Genomic DNA, 17,733 nt, shown 5'->3' with positions numbered 1-17,733 from the left:
CCCCCCTTTATTAGGGTTAACCAATGTCCCCCATTTCTCCCCCTGCTCTGAAGTGTCCCTCAGGGGAATGTTAGAAAGCATCATACAACCTTTATTGAGATGAACCTTGATGTCCTCCATCTCTCCCCCAGCTCTGAAGTGTCTCCCAGGTAGCCACTACGAGCCCTGTGGTAGCGCCTGTCCCTCCAGCTGTCAGAACCCTACTTTCAACTCCACCTGTAACCAACCCTGTGTAGAGGGGTGTGTGTGTGACCTCGGACTGCTCCTCAGCGGAGACAAGTGTGTCCCACCCAGCCAGTGTGGCTGCACCGACGAGGATAACAACTATAGACCGGTAAGCAAGAGAGTCACTGTTTTATCGTTGCTTTCACAGAAGTCAATACAATGCCTGAAACTCGTAGGAATAACATTAGCTAGAGTTCAAGTCATCTCATAAACCGTTTGAAATAGTTTTAGTTTGAGCCTCTGTTTGCAAAAGCACAGCTTAGCTTTTAGCACTCTACATTTGGTAGACTATGTTTAAGGCTAGCTCGTATTGCTGTGGCAGATTTGTATGTGTGTGCGTGTCCTAGGTGGGAGACAGTTGGTTCACTGAGCTGGACTGTTCGGAGCGTTGTAGGTGTAACCCTGGCAACAACATGACCTGTGAGCCGTGGCAGTGTAGCCCCGCCCAGGAGTGTAAGGTGTTGGAGGGAGAGCTGGGGTGTGTCTCAACAGGTAAATACCACACCCACTGTAGACCTTTAACACCCTTCAAATAGCATGTCACTATTTCATTATCAGGCTCAGTTGTCTTTGTTCTATATTTCAGAACTGTTACTGGGACAAAAAAATAGAATTGATCGTTTTTAGCCCATCAAATGCAGCAACACTCTGTGAATTCACTATCTCTGTCCTTTCTATAGGTTTGGGTGTGTGTCATGTGTCTGGAGATCCTCACTACTACACCTTCGACGCTGTCATGCACACCTTTATGGGTACCTGTACCTACACCCTGGTAGAGGTGAGTAATGTCATCCTCTCCTCCCTCCATTTAACATCTCCCTCCCTCCATCCCATCCCTCCATCCCCATCCCTCCATCCCTCCCTCCATCCCCATCCCTCCATCCCTCCCTCCATCCCCATCCCTCCATCCCTCCATCCCCATCCCTCCATCCCTCCATCCCTCCATCCCCATCCCTCCATCCCTCCCTCCATCCCTCCCTCCATCCCCATCCCTCCATCCCCATCCCTCCATCCCTCCATCCCCATCCCTCCATCCCTCCATCCCTCCCTCCATCCCTCCCTCCATCCCCATCCCTCCATCCCCATCCCTCCATCCCTCCATCCCTCCATCCCTCCCTCCATCCCCATCCCTCCATCCCCATCCCTCCATCCCTCCCTCCATCCCCATCCCTCCATCCATCCCTCCATCCCCATCCCTCCATCCCCATCCCTCCATCCCTCCCTCCATCCCCATCCCTCCATCCCTCCCTCCATCCCCATCCCTCCATCCCTCCCTCCATCCCTCCATCCCTTCCTCCATCCCTCCCTCCCTGCAACCCTCCATCCATTCTCCCATCCATCCCTCACTCCCTCCATCCCCATCCCTCCATCCCCATCCCTCCATCCCTCCATCCCCATCCCTCCATCCCTCCCTCCATCCATCCCTCCATCCCCATCCCTCCATCCCCATCCCTCCATCCCTCCCTCCATCCCTCCCTCCATCCCCATCCCTCCATCCCTCCCTCCATCCCTCCCTCCATCCCTCCATCCCTCCATCCCTCCCTCCATCCCCATCCCTCCATCCCCATCCCTCCATCCCTCCATCCCTCCATCCCTCCCTCCATCCCATCCCTCCCTCCATCCCTCCCTCCATCCCCATCCCTCCCTCCATCCATCCCTCCATCCCCATCCCTCCATCCCTCCCTCCATCCCTCCCTCCATCCCTCCCTCCATCCCCATCCCTCCATCCCCATCCCTCCATCCCCATCCCTCCATCCCTCGCTCCATCCCTCCCTCCATCCCTCCCTCCATCCCCATCCCTCCCCCCATCCCTCCATCCCTCCATCCCTCCATCCCTCCATCCCTCCCTCCATCCCCATCCCTCCATCCCCATCCCTCCATCCCCATCCCTCCATCCCCATCCCTCCATCCCTCCCTCCATCCCTCCCTCCATCCATCCCTCCATCCCCATCCCTCCATCCCCATCCCTCCATCCCTCCATCCCCATCCCTCCATCCCCATCCCTCCATCCCCATCCCTGCATCCCTCCATCCCTCCCTCCATCCCTCCCTCCATCCCCATCTCTCACTCCAGCAATCCCTCTCTTCTCCCCTCCCTCCCTCCCTCCCCATCTCTCTCTCTCATCCCAATCTCCATTTCTCTCTCCCTCATCCATCCCTCCATCCCCGTCTCTTTGTCTCTCTCTCTCTCCATCCATCCCCATCTCTCTCTCTACCTCCCTTCCTCCTTCCCTCCCTCCCCATCTCTCTCTCTCCGTCCCAATCTCCCTTTCTCTCTCCCTCCATCCATCCCTCCCTCCCCATCTCTCTCCCACGCTCCCTCTGTGTAACCGATTTCTCCCTCCATTCCCCCATCTCTCTCTTTCCCTCCCTCCCTCTCTCTCTGTCAGGTGTGTAACTCCACCAAGGTAACTCCGTTCACCATCGTGGCGAAGAATGAGGAGCGCGGCCAACCAGAGGCGTCTTACGTGCAATCTGTTACAGTCTACCTTCCCAACGCCAACGTCACGCTACAGAAGAGCCGCAGAGTTCTGGTGAGAGGGAGGGAGGGAGTCCTTGGGGAGAATATGTTACTGTTAGCTGTGAATCAGATTTCCCCAGAAAGTACAGCAGTTCTCTGCTTTGTCAACTTGTTTCAGTCAGATAGTAGAGTCACCGTTATGGTAAGTATTGGTCATTATTCATCGTCAACAATCACTATCCTCTCTATGAAGCTGGCAGGGGAGACAAGGGTGACAGAGGAGACAGTGGAGACAGTGGAGACGAGGAGACGGGGGAGACAGGGGTGACAGGGGAGACAGGGGTGACAGGGAAGACAGGGAAGACAGGGAAGAAAGGGGAGACAGGGTAGACAGGGTAGACAGTGGAGACGGGGGAGACGGGAGACGGGAGACGGGGGAGACGGGGGAGACGGGGGAGACAGGGGAGAAAGGGGAGGCAGGGGGGTTTGCCTGTACTAAAATATTGTTTCTAGGGGGTGCTAATGGAGGTTGCCTATTCTAGTGAGGACTTCAGCACCGGCAAGCCCCTCCCTTGAACCGTCTATGGAAGCTGTGATGGCCTAGTTTGATAAACAATAACCCAGAAGCCTTATAATTTATTATTGATCACCACTAATTACCTTCTTCTCCCTTCACTCCCCCACCCCTCTATGTCTCCGACTATCTTTCTCCCTCCCCCCTCTCTCCTCTCCAGTTGAACGGGCACAGGGTGCGTACTCCTCTGTCCATCGGTGTGGCCGGGACCAGGGTCTTGAGTAGTGGTGTCTACATTCTACTGGACACTAACTTTGGACTGAAGGTGAAGTTTGATGGAGTCCATCACCTGGAGATCACCATCCCTGGAGAATACTTCAACAAGGTACATACAACTGGACCCAACTATTATAATGCTGCTGTATGATGATGATACGTATAATATAACTAATAATGATGGTAAAATAAAGCTTCTTTCACACACACATGTATTTTGCAGTGTCAAAATACGTACATCTCAAAATATGCACATCTTCAGATCAAAGAAAGTTATATTTGTGACAACAACAGTTATAGACCTTACCGTGAAATGCTTACTTACAAGCCCTTAATAACCAACAATGCAGAGTTTTTAAAAAGTAAGTAATGTGCTAAATAAACTAAAGTAAAATGGTAACACAATAAAATAACAATAACGAGGCTATGGGTAGCGGTAGAGTCAATGTGCAGGGGTACGTTTTAGTCAAGGTAGTTGAGGTAATATGTACATGTAGGTTGGGGTGAAGTGACTATGTATAGATAATAAACAGAGTGTAGCAGCAGCATATGTGAAGAGTGTGAAGGAATGCCTGCGCGTGCGCGTGTGTGTGGGAGTGTGTGTGTGTGTGTGTGTGTGTGTGTGTGTGTGTGTGTGGGAGTGTGTGTGTGTGGGAGTGTGTGTGTGTGTGTGTGTGTGTGTGTGTGTGTGTGTGTGTGTGTGTGTGTGTGTGTGTGTGTGTGTGTGTGTGTGTGTGTGTGTGTGTGTGTGTGTGTGTGTGTGTTGGAGTGTCAGTGTAGTATGCGTGAGTATGTGTGTTGGAGTGTCAGTGTAGTGTGTGTGTGTGTGTGGTCCAATGAGTGTACATGGAGCCTGAGCAAGATAAAAAAATAAATAAAACAACAATAAAAAATAAGATTCAAATAAGGGGGTCAATGCTAATAGTCCGGGCAGCCATGTGATTAACTGTTCAGCAGTCATATGGCTTGGGGGTAGATGCTGGAGTGACATGGACACCAGGGATATGAGTGCTACAGATGTGAGTGCTAGTCATTTGGACAGGTTACCTTGGTGTTGTTGGGCACAGGGACTATGGTGGTCTGCTTGAAACATGTCGGTATTACAGTCTGGGTCAGGAAGAGGTTGAAAATGTAGGTGAAGACACTTGCCAGCTGGTCAGCGCATGCTCTGAGTACGCGTCCTGGTAATCTGTCTGGTAATCTGTCCTGGTAATCTGTCCTGGTAATCTGTCCTGGTAATCTGTCTGGTAATCTGTCCTGGTAATCTGTCCTGGTAATCTGTCCTGGTAATCTGTCCTGGTAATCTGTCTGGTAATCTGTCTGGTAATCTGTCCTGGTAATCTGTCCTGGTAATCTGTCCTGGTAATCTGTCTGGTAATCTGTCTGGTAATCTGTCTGGTAATCTGTCCTGGTAATCTGTCCTGGTAATCTGTCTGGTAATCTGTCCTGGTAATCTGTCCTGGTAATCTGTCTGGTAATCTGTCTGGTAATCTGTCCTGGTAATCTGTCCTGGTAATCTGTCTGGTAATCTGTCTGGTAATCTGTCCTGGTAATCTGTCCTGGTAATCTGTCCTGGTAATCTGTCTGGTAATCTGTCCTGGTAATCTGTCCTGGTAATCTGTCCTGGTAATCTGTCCTGGTAATCTGTCTGGTAATCTGTCTGGTAATCTGTCTGGTAATCTGTCCTGGTAATCTGTCCTGGTAATCTGTCCTGGTAATCTGTCCTGGTAATCTGTCCTGGTAATCTGTCTGGTAATCTGTCCTGGTAATCTGTCTGGTAATCTGTCCTGGTAATCTGTCTGGTAATCTGTCTGGTAATCTGTCCTGGTAATCTGTTCTGGTAATCTGTCTGGTAATCTGTCTGGTAATCTTCTACATTATCTCTCTCTCTCACACTCTCTCTACATCTCGCCAGGTGTGTGGTATGTGTGGTAACTTCAACATGAACACATCTGATGACAACCTGAAACCAGATGGAAAGCCGGCCAAGGACGTGATAGAACTGGGAAACAGCTGGAAGTCAGAGGGAGACTCAGACCCAGGGTCAGTCACCTTGGACCTCTCACCTTAGACCTTTAACCTCTGACCTTATTCATGTGCTACACCTGAAGGAAAAGGATTCATATACAAGAACAAACTCACTTTCCCCCACATTGCTGATTTGCAGATATCCATCTCTGTAGATATCCTCTCCTTCCTTTCTCTACCACATACATGGAACTCTATTCCACATCAAGTAACTGACGCAAGCAGTAAAATTAAATTTAAAAAACAGATAAAAATACACCTATTGGAACAGAGGGGACTGTGAAGCAACACAAACATAGACACAGACACACGCACACACACACTCGATAACATACGCACTATACACACACGAGCACATGGATTTTCGGTTGTAGATATGTGGTAGTGGAGTAGTGGCCTGAGGACACACACTTAATGTGTTGTGAATGTATTGTAATGTTTTTAAAAAATGTACTTGGCCAATATACCACGGCTAAGGGCTGTTCTTAAGCACGATGCAACGCGGAGTCCCTGGATACAGCCCTTAGCCGTGATATATTGGCCGTGTACCACAAACCTCCGAGGTGCCTTATTGCTGCTATAAACTGGTTACCAACATAAATCGAGCAGTAAAAATAAATGTTTTGTCATACTCGTGGTATACGGTCTGATATACCACGGCAGTCAGCCAATCAGCATTCAGGGCCCGAACCACTGGGCGGTTCGAGACCTGAATGCTGATTGGCTGACGGCGTTGTGCCTAAGAACAGCCCTTAGTCATAGTATATTGGTCATATACCACACCCCCTCGTGCCTTATTGCTTAAATACATACCTCTCTCCTTTCATCTATCTAACCCATTTGTCTCTCTCTCTCTCTTCATCTCTCCAGGTGCTCGCCAGATGAGCGTCCCAGCATCCACCCCAACTGCACGGCAGAAGAAGAGAACCAGTACGAGACCCTGTGTTCTTCTGTTGTCCTCGGAGACAAGTTCAAGCCCTGCCACTCTTTACTGTCCCCAGAGGCTTTCCTGGGGAACTGCGTGTATGACATGTGTGAATACAACGGCATGCAGACCACACTGTGTGATAACGTGGAAGCATACGCACAAGCCTGTCAGTCAGCCGGGGTTACCATCAGCTGGAGGAACAATACATTCTGTCGTAAGTGAAGAGGGGAAGAGGGAGGAGAGGAGAGAGGGGAGGGGAGGTGGAGAGAGAGGGGGAGGGTGGTGGGAGGGAGAGAGGGATGAAGAAAGTAAGAAAGAGAGGGTGAAGAGAGTGATAGAAAATGAGTGAAATCATCCCATACAGTATATTATGTACCAAGAACATATTGAACCAACGTCATGTGTTGTGTTCTGGTTGTCTTCTAACCTCTCTCTCCCCTCTCCTCTCCCTCTCCCTCTCCCAGCCCTGCCGTGCCCCCCCAATAGCCACTACTCTGACTGCACGGCCCCCTGCCCCCCCACCTGCTCTGACCTGTTCCCCACGCTGTGCCACCTGCCCTCCACCACCTGTGTCGAGGGGTGCCAGTGTGACGCAGGGTTTGTCCTCAGTGATGTGCAGTGTGTTCCTCTGGCCAAGTGTGGCTGTGTGGACGGAGTGGGAGAGTACCATGATGTGAGTCTGATTGGTACACACACACACACACACTCACTCACTCACTCACTCACTCACTCACTCACTCACTCACTCACACACACACACACACACACACACAGGCTTCCTCTCATCAGATGAAATTACCTCTGTCTGATGTTCCCTCTGTCTGATATTACCTGTCTGATATTACCTGTCTGATATTACCTCTGTCTGATATTACCTCTGTCTGATATTACCTCTGTCTGATATTACCTCTGTCTGATGTTACCTCTGTCTGATGTTCCCTCTGTCTGATATTACCTGTCTGATATTACCTGTCTGATATTACCTCTGTCTGATATTACCTCTGTCTGATATTACCTCTGTCTGATATTACCTCTGTCTGATGTTACCTCTGTCTGATGTTACCTGTCTGATATTACCTCTGTCTGATATTACCTCTGTCTGATATTACCTCTGTCTGATATTACCTCTGTCTGATGTTACCTCTGTCTGATATTACCTGTCTGATATTACCTCTGTCTGATATTACCTCTGTCTGATATTACCTCTGTCTGATGTTACCTCTGTCTGATGTTACCTCTGTCTGATATTACCTCTGTCTGATGTTACCTCTGTCTGATGTTACCTGTCTGATGTTACCTCTGCCTGATGTTACCTGTCTGATATTACCTCTGTCTGATATTACCTCTGTCTGATATTACCTCTGTCTGATATTACCTCTGTCTGATATTACCTGTCTGATGTTACCTTCTGATGTTACCATGTTACCTCTGTCTGATGTTACCTCTGTCTGATGTTACCATGTTACCTCTGTCTGATATTACCTCTGTCTGATGTTACCATGTTACCTCTGTCTGTTACCTCTGTCTGATATTACCTCTGTCTGATATTACCTCTGTCTGATGTTACCTCTGTCTGATGTTACCTCTGTCTGATGTTACCTCTGTCTGATGTTACCTCTGTCTGATGTTACCTCTGTCTGATATTACCTCTGTCTGATGTTACTTCTGTCTGATATTACCTCTGTCTGATGTTACCTCTGTCTGATATTACCTCTGTCTGATATTACCTCTGTCTGATATTACCTCTGTCTGATATTACCTCTGTCTGATGTTACCTCTGTCTGATATTACCTCTGTCTGATATTACCTCTGTCTGATATTACCTCTGTCTGATGTTACCTCTGTCTGATGTTACCTCTGTCTGATATTACCTCTGTCTGATATTACCTCTGTCTGATATTACCTCTGTCTGATGTTACCTCTGTCTGATGTTACCTCTGTCTGATGTTACCTCTGTCTGATGTTACCTCTGTCTGATGTTACCTCTGTCTGATGTTACCTCTGTCTGATGTTACCTCTGTCTGATGTTACCTCTGTCTGATGTTACCTCTGTCTGATGTTACCTCTGTCTGATATTACCTCTGTCTGATGTTACCTCTGTCTGATATTACCTCTGTCTGATGTTACCTCTGTCTGATGTTACCTCTGTCTGATGTTACCTCTGTCTGATATGACCTCTGTCTGATGTTACCTCTGTCTGATGTTACCTCTGTCTGATATTCCAGGTGGGTGACTCATGGTTGACTGACCACTGTGATGGCCAGTGTACCTGTAACCTGGGAGGCTCCATAACCTGCTCAGACGTTAAATGTCCCGACAAGTCAGTCTGCATTCTGGACAAATATGGAGAACTCTACTGCAAACCTGAGAGTAAGTCTCTCAATTCTACTCCCAATATTGGCAATATTACCTCAAATTCCACTAGTAGTACTAGTAGATACTATTACAGATACTAATACTCAATACTCACAAACCTTGGCCTTATAACAGCCTATATTATCTTGCTTTATGATTTTAGGCTAATGTTTCTACCTGCTTTCTCTTTCCCTTTTCCCTCCCACCCCCTCTCCAGAGTTCGACAGGTGTAATATCCACGGTGACCCCCACTACCGTACGTTCGATGGGCTCACCCACCACTTCCAGGGCCCCTACACCTACACCCTGACCCAGGGTCACGACCTGCCCAACTCACTGGTCGATCTGAAGGTGCGGGGGAAGAACGTCCGTCGTGGTGGCAGCAGGAAGGTCTCCTACCTGGATGAGATGTATGTAGACGTCTACGGAGTCAGCATTCGCTTCCTGCAGAAGAAAGTAGTACTGGTGAGTTGAATGGAAGAACATACTGTATTTACAGTAAATGGAAGAACATACTGTATTTACAGTAAATGGAAGAACATACTGTATTTACAGTGAATGGAAGAACATACTGTATTTACAGTAAATGGAAGAACATACTGTATTTACAGTGAATGGAAGAACATACTGTATTTACAGTGAATGGAAGAACATACTGTATTTAGTGTAAATGGAAGAACATACTGTATTTAGAGTAAATGGAAGAACATACTGTATTTAGTGTAAATGGAAGAACATACTGTATTTACAGTAAATGGAAGAACATACTGTATTTAGTGTAAATGGAAGAACATACTGTATTTAGAGTAAATGGAAGAACATACTGTATTTACAGTGAATGGAAGAACATACTGTATTTACAGTGAATGGAAGAACATACTGTATTTACAGTAAATGGAAGAACATACTGTATTTACAGTGAATGGAAGAACATACTGTATTTACAGTAAATGGAAGAACATACTGTTTTTAGTGTAAATGGAAGAACATACTGTATTTAGTGTAAATGGAAGAACATACTGTATTTACAGTGAATGGAAGAACATACTGTATTTACAGTAAATGGAAGAGCATACTGTTTTTAGTGTAAATGGAAGAACATACTGTATTTAGTGTAAATGGAAGAACATACTGTATTTACAGTGAATGGAAGAACATACTGTATTTACAGTAAATGGAAGAACATACTGTTTTTAGTGTAAATGGAAGAACATACTGTATTTAGTGTAAATGGAAGAACATACTGTATTTAGAGTAAATGGAAGAACATACTGTATTTACAGTAAATGGAAGAACATACTGTTTTTAGTGTAAATGGAAGAACATACTGTTTTTAGTGTAAATGGAAGAACATACTGTATTTACAGTGAATGGAAGAACATACTGTATTTAGTGTAAATGGAAGAACATACTGTATTTAGAGTAAATGGAAGAACATACTGTATTTACAGTGAATGGAAGAACATACTGTATTTACAGTAAATGGAAGAACATACTGTATTTAGTGTAAATGGAAGAACATACTGTATTTAGTGTAAATGGAAGAACATACTGTATTTAGAGTAAATGGAAGAACATACTGTATTTACAGTGAATGGAAGAACATACTGTATTTACAGTGAATGGAAGAACATACTGTATTTAGAGTAAATGGAAGAACATACTGTATTTACAGTGAATGGAAGAACATACTGTATTTAGTGTAAATGGAAGAACATACTGTATTTAGTGTAAATGGAAGAACATACTGTATTTAGAGTGAATGGAAGAACATACTGTATTTAGAGTAAATGGAAGAACATACTGTATTTACAGTGAATGGAAGAACACACTGTATTTAGAGTGAATGGAAGAACATACTGTATTTACAGTGAATGGAAGAACATACTGTATTTAAAGTGAATGGAAGAACATACTGTATTTACAGTAAATGGAAGAACATACTGTATTTAGAGTAAATGGAAGAACATACTGTATTTACAGTGAATGGAAGAACACACTGTATTTAGAGTGAATGGAAGAACATACTGTATTTACAGTGAATGGAAGAACATACTGTATTTACAGTGAATGGAAGAACATACTGTATTTACAGTAAATGGAAGAACATACTGTATTTAGAGTGAATGGAAGAACATACTGTATTTAGAGTGAATGGAAGAACATACTGTATTTAGAGTAAATGGAAGAACATACTGTATTTACAGTGAATGGAAGAACATACTGTATTTAAAGTGAATGGAAGAACATACTGTATTTAAAGTGAATGGAAGAACATACTGTATTTACAGTAAATGGAAGAACATACTGTATTTAGAGTAAATGGAAGAACATACTGTATTTACAGTGAATGGAAGAACACACTGTATTTAGAGTGAATGGAAGAACATACTGTATTTACAGTGAATGGAAGAACATACTGTATTTACAGTGAATGGAAGAACATACTGTATTTACAGTAAATGGAAGAACATACTGTATTTACAGTGAATGGAAGAACACACTGTATTTAGAGTGAATGGAAGAACATACTGTATTTACAGTGAATGGAAGAACATACTGTATTTACAGTGAATGGAAGAACATACTGTATTTACAGTAAATGGAAGAACATACTGTATTTACAGTAAATGGAAGAACATACTGTATTTACAGTGAATGGAAGAACATACTGTATTTACAGTAAATGGAAGAACATACTGTATTTACAGTAAATGGAAGAACATACTGTATTTACAGTGAATGGAAGAACATACTTTATTTACAGTAAATGGAAGAACATACTGTATTTACAGTAAATGGAAGAACATACTGTATTTACAGTGAATGGAAGAGGAGATTAATCTCACAGTGTTGTGAGTACAGCCATTCATTTGCATGTGCTGGGTTGTTATTACATAGAAACATTCTGTTTTCCAAATGGTGGTTTGAGACCCACTAGTGGATCATATCCGATGCATATGAAGGTTTAAAACGGTTCGGATCATCTGTAGAGCCACAACACCAATAGAAGACTTTATCAATGCATTATAAAAATAAAAACACTTCTAATCGAATCACTTCCGTTCTCTCTGTAGGTGAACGGAGAGCGTGTGGCTCTTCCTCTCAGTCCTAGGGGAGGCCTGACCATCACGATAAACTCTAAGAATGTCCAGCTGGTCGCCGACTTCGGCATGACCGTACGCTTCGACGGCAAGCAGCACGGAGGTGAGAGACTAGAAAGGGACTGCACCAGTTAGTCAGTCTGTCCTCCCTCCCTCACTCACTCACTCATTCCCTCATTCCCTCCCTCCCTCCCTCCCTAACAGAGGTGATCCTACCCAGTACGTACAGGGACAGGGTGAGGGGTTTGTGCGGGAACTATGACGGGGTCTCCAGGAATGAGTACATGAAACCAGATGGAACCGTGACGCGGAACCTTGACGAGTTTGGAAACAGCTGGAGGGTGACTGACAGGCAGGGGGCGGAGCTAGTGACATCAGAACTCCCCAAAATGGTGCACCTGCACAGGTGAGAGAGAATCACTGGATTATGTATAAACATAATTTAAACATATTTCATTCATTAGCTTATTTGTTGGTTCATTAATTCATACATTCATAATCTACTGAATTTATAAACACAGCCAACAGTGTGTTTAGATGATTAAGTGTACATACAGTGCATTTGGAAAGTATTCAGACCCTTTAACTTTTTCCACATTTTGTTACGTTACAGCCTTATTCTAAAATTGATTAAATTGTTTTTTTTCGTCATCAATCTAAACACAATACCCCATAGTGACAAAGCAAACAGGGTTTTAGAAATGTTTGCAATTTTAGAAAAATGTTTAAACTGAAATATCACTTCATACCTCAACCTCTCCTCCCCTTCTTCGCCCTCCCTAGGCGTGATGTGGAGACCGACCCAGAGACAGGCTTTGAGACAGCAGGTTGTACTGACGCTCAGCTGGCTGAGTTCAATGCTATTAAACAGTGTGGAGCCATATCAGACCCTACAGGACCCTTCGCTGCCTGCCATGCTCCACTACTGCCCAACAGCTTCCAGGAGTGAGTAGAGACAGAAAGAGAGAGTGAAAAAGAGTGACAGAGAGAGAGCGAGAGAGATAAGTTGTTTGTGTGTGTGTTGGGGGGGCTCAGTTACAGGCACACACAAGTCACAAGTTTGACCCTGTTTATCAAGAGTGTATAGATGTATTTGAACTATATTGTGGACTCACCGTCTCATGTGTGTTCTTCCAGGGACTGTTTGTTTGACCTGTGTGCGGATCAGGAAACCGCCTCCCTGCGTTGTGACAGTTATGAGGTGTACGCCCTGGCCTGCCAAGAGGCTGGAGTCAAACTGGGCAACTGGAGACAACAGCTGGGCTGTGGTAAGATACACACACACACACACAGACACACAGACACACAGACAGACAGACAGACAGACAGACAGACAGACAGACAGACAGACAGACAGACAGACAGACAGACAGACAGACAGATATGCTATTATACACACACAAATGCACGCATTTACACGCAAACATACAGACACAGTCTCACACTCACTTGTTCCCTCCACCCCTCCTGCTCTCACCCTTTTTCTCACTCTCTCTCACTCTCTCTCTCTCCCCTCTCTCTCCCTTCCCTCTCTCTCCCTTACCTCTCCCGTCCCTCTCTCTCCCCGTTCCAGTCCTGAGCTGTGTAGCCAACAGTGCCTACTCTGAGTGTATGACCCCTTGCCCTGCCTCCTGCGCTGACCTGGCCGCGCCCTCTGAGTGTGACTTCACTGCCTGTGTTGAGGGGTGCCAGTGTTCCCCAGGATTCACCATGAGCGAAGGCATCTGTGTTCCCTACAGCGAGTGTGGCTGCACCTACCTGGATAGATACTACCCTGTGAGTTAATATATTAAAATAGAGTAGAATGCAGTAAAACTTAGTACAGAAGGATACAGCGTGTGGTTGCACCTACCTGGATAGATACTACCTGGTGGGTTCATTAAGCAATAAGGCCTGAGGAAGTGTGGTATATGGCCATTATACCACGGCTAAGGGCTGTCCTTATGCACGGTGTAATGCGGAGTGCCTGCATACAGCCATTAGCCGTGGTGTATTGGCATTAAACCACAAACCCCCCTTGGTGCCTTATTGCTTTTATAAACTGGTTACCAACGTCATTAGAAAAGTAAAAAGTAATGTTTTGTCATACCCATGGTCTACAGTCTGATATACCACGGCTTTCAGCCAATCAGTATTCAGGCCTCAAACCACCCGGTTTATAATACACAATAAGAGATTAATACTGTGGTGCAGTCAGCTGTTGAGATGAGACACAAAATCTGATGACTAAAGTGAATTTAAGAACTGGTGTTGAGACAGGATTGTATGATGTATAACTGTCTCTTTCCCCCCATATCGACCTCCATCCCTCCATCCCTCCATCCCTCCATCCCTCCATTCCTCCATGCCTCCATCCCTCCATTCCATCCCTCCATTCTCTTCCTCCCCAGCTTAAGGAGAAGTTTGTGACAGAGGACTGTGCCCTGTCCTGTGAGAGTACGCCCTCGGGCGCCGTGTGCCAACCCAAGGGCTGTTCCGACACACACGTCTGTACTATCTTCAACTTCACACGTGACTGCTACAAAAGTGAGTGTGTTGCTACTGATCATGCATTCATGCCCAAGTGGTTACAATAAGAACAACGTGAGTGTGGAAAATGGACTGCAATGCCTTCGATAAGACTTACCCCTCCACGTTCTCTCTCTCCCCTCTCTCTCTCTCTCTCTCTCTCTCTCTCTCTCTCTCTCCCTCTCTGTTCCCCTCCCCCTCCCCTCCCTCTCTCCCCCCTCCCCCTTCTCAGAGAGCCCGTGTCTGAGTGACCCCTGTCTGAACAACGGTACATGCTCTGAGATTACAGTAGACTTATTCAGCTGTCAGTGTCCAGAGGGTTTCGAGGGCAACCAGTGTGAGATTGAGAAGACGGATACCAGCGGAGGCCTGGGTACGTGACTGACTGGAGCTAGTACTATATTCTACTGTACTTTACTGTACTGTATTATACTGTACTATACTCAGTGGTGTAAAGTACTTAAGTAAAAATACTTTAAAGTACTACTTAAGTCGTTTTTTTGGGGTATCTGTACTTTACTATTTATATTTTTGACAACTTTTACTTTTACTTCACCACATTTCCAAAGAAAATAATATACTTTCTACTCCATACATTTTCCCTGACACCTAAAAGGTCTCATTACATTTTGAATTCTTAGCAGGACAGGAAAATAGTCCAATTCACACACTTATCAGGAGTACATTCCTGGTCATCCCTACTGCTTCTGATCTGGCTGACTCACTAAACACAAATGCTTTGTTTGTAAATGATGTCTGAGTGTTGGAGTGTACCACTGGCCATCCATACATTTTAAAAACAAGAAAATGGTGCCATCTGGTTTGCTTAATATAAGCAATTTGAAATGATTTATACTTTTATTTTTACTTTTGACACTTAAGTATATTTCAGCAATTATGTTTTCTTTTGATACTTTCTATTAAGGTATCTATACTTTTACTCAAGTATGACAATGGGTACTTTTTCCACCACTGACTATACTGTACTCTACTATACAATACTCTACTATACTCGTAGCCTAGTGGTTAGAGCCTTGGACTAGTAACCGAAAGGTTGCAAGTTCAAATCCCCGAGCTGACAAGGTACAAATTTGTTGTTCTGCCCCTGAACAAGGCAGTTAACCCACTGTTCCTGGGCCGTCATTGAAAATAAGAATTTGTTCTTAACTGACTTGCCTAGTTAAATAAAGTTAAAATACAGTAATGTACTCTATGTGTAATGTACTCTATGTTAATACTTGTTGAGACATATAGTGTTGTTGCAACTGTCTTCTTCTTCATTGTCCCCCAGATAAGAACACAATCATATTCATCGCAGTCGTGGTGCCTCTGGGAATCATCATCATAGCACTGATCTGTGTGTTATGCTACAAATGCTGTAGAAAGTAAGTACTGTTCAACAACCACTCAAACACAACATCGGTCTGTTTATCTCAGTCCTGAGTCCTATCTACAGTCAACATGAAATAAACAAAGATCAAATTGATATTAATCCTGACAGTTGATTTTATTCGTCAGTGTATAAAACAGAAAAAGCTAATGTCAGTATATTAGTACAGTACAGTATATTTTTTCCATTGTGAATGGATGGTAACTCTAAACCATTTTGTGTTTACAGGAACAAAGAAAATAAGTATTATTGTGACAGCACAGATTCAAGTAAGTGCCTGTCTCAATCTTGCTTAAAATGTATATATATTTCTATTTTCACTTACATTCATTTTTAATAACCTACTTAGCTACTATTATAGTAATATTATACTTCTTAGCTCATATTATCTCAGTAAAACCAGACCAAGGATTTAGATGGGGAGGATAAGGTGAACATAAAATAGAATAAATAGAACAGATATTCCCTATTCAGGCCTAGGATGCTATAATGGGTGAACTGGTGGCCATTTTGACTGAGTAAATTATTTCAAGTCGATTATTTTGACACAGAACGTTGGAAGCCAGCGAAAGGGAAAAGCACGAGAAAAACACCTGTCCCACCTATTCAGCTGATTTATTGCAGAGGCAAGTGAAACTTGTGTTGATGTATTATAATTATATAACCTTAAACCCACTGAAATGATACATACAAGTTTAGCATTTTTTGTAATTTAGCAGACGCTCTTATCCAGAGAAACTTACAGAGAAACGTTTTAATACTTTTCTCTAACTGGTCCTCCGTGGGAATCGAACCCACATCCCTGGCATTGCAAGCTACCAACTGAGCCACGTGGGACCATACTAACCTTAAGCTAACCCTTGTTCCTAAATTGAAACCTTTATTCATTTTCACCCCTATGCCTAAACTTAAAGAGGCTTGAAAACAACCTAGTTCTTTTTTAAACCTCCCGTTTCAGACTCGACGTGGCTCATACATGATAATAAACCATCTGCTGTCCTCTCCCAGCGGAAAAAGGCACAGAATCCTTACATTCTAACCTGGCATCATTTAGTGGAGGAGATACACGCTAGCCTAGTGTGCACTCTGAAGTGAGTGGGATTGCCTGTTTACATGCGCTAACTATTAGTTATTTTGATAACAACAAAAATACATTGAATACATCAATCAAAACCATGCATCGTAAGTTTGACAAAACATTTGAAATTAGAAGATAGACCTCTGTAGTTGGTTAATTTCTCTTTCAATCGGCTGCATTTCTCTGGAAACCATACAGAAAATAACTATTGGCATATACATTACAAAAAACAAAAAGAAATGGAGGAACTTATTCAAGAAACATCAAGTGTAATATATAATACAAATAAAGCAAACTGGATGGAATATGGGGGAAAATGGACCAAATAATTTTTTTATCTTCAACATAGAAATACTATCGAAAAGAATTTACTGCGAGCTTCCAAGTGGCGCAGTGGTCTAAGGCACTGCATCGCAGTGCTTGAGGCGTCACTACAGACTCGGGTTCGAGCCAAGGCTGTGTCACAGCCGGCCGTGACTGGGACACCCATGAAGCGGTGCACAATTGGCCCAGCGTCGTCTGGGTTAGGGGAGGGTTTGATTCACTAAACAATACTTTCAAAGAGGAAGCAATGAACTTCAGCATCAGTCTCCTCCAACAACCAAAGCTAATTGTAAGGATTTTTTCCTGTTAATAATGTCAAATTAACAGCTGTACAGAAAGACTCATGTGAAGCCCAAATTACAGTATTCAGATACTCAACAGGAAGGTCTGATTTCATCATTACTGAAACAGGACCCAAGTGGTAAATAAAGATTTAGTCCCTTTAAAAAATCTAGCAAAATGCATAGCTGGAATAGAATTAAAAAGGTATTGTTGGATATTATTCATCCTAATCAGACAGGTTTTTTACATGGACGATACATT

General features: G+C 44.2%; 1 protein-coding gene across 1 annotated transcript in view; it reads left to right on the top strand.

Moving 5' to 3' along the window:
- LOC115194587 (IgGFc-binding protein) overlaps positions 1 to 17,733 on the top strand; it is a gene marked incomplete in the record, with an annotated part of 100,674 nt that overhangs the window by 80,546 nt on the left and 2,395 nt on the right. Inside the window, 19 exon segments of the mRNA XM_029754407.1 lie at positions 132 to 334; positions 573 to 717; positions 906 to 1,003; positions 2,615 to 2,758; positions 3,420 to 3,584; positions 5,391 to 5,518; positions 6,374 to 6,645; positions 6,896 to 7,104; positions 8,657 to 8,801; positions 9,004 to 9,251; positions 11,864 to 11,993; positions 12,095 to 12,296; positions 12,674 to 12,835; positions 13,028 to 13,158; positions 13,464 to 13,666; positions 14,281 to 14,416; positions 14,631 to 14,771; positions 15,690 to 15,783; positions 16,017 to 16,057. Of these exon segments, the coding sequence (XP_029610267.1) occupies positions 132 to 334; positions 573 to 717; positions 906 to 1,003; positions 2,615 to 2,758; positions 3,420 to 3,584; positions 5,391 to 5,518; positions 6,374 to 6,645; positions 6,896 to 7,104; positions 8,657 to 8,801; positions 9,004 to 9,251; positions 11,864 to 11,993; positions 12,095 to 12,296; positions 12,674 to 12,835; positions 13,028 to 13,158; positions 13,464 to 13,666; positions 14,281 to 14,416; positions 14,631 to 14,771; positions 15,690 to 15,783; positions 16,017 to 16,057 (2,997 nt within the window).

Source organism: Salmo trutta, chromosome 5, assembly GCF_901001165.1.
Source record: "Salmo trutta chromosome 5, fSalTru1.1, whole genome shotgun sequence".
NCBI lineage: Eukaryota > Metazoa > Chordata > Actinopteri > Salmoniformes > Salmonidae > Salmo > Salmo trutta.
This window is presented reverse-complemented; position numbering and strand designations above follow the sequence as displayed.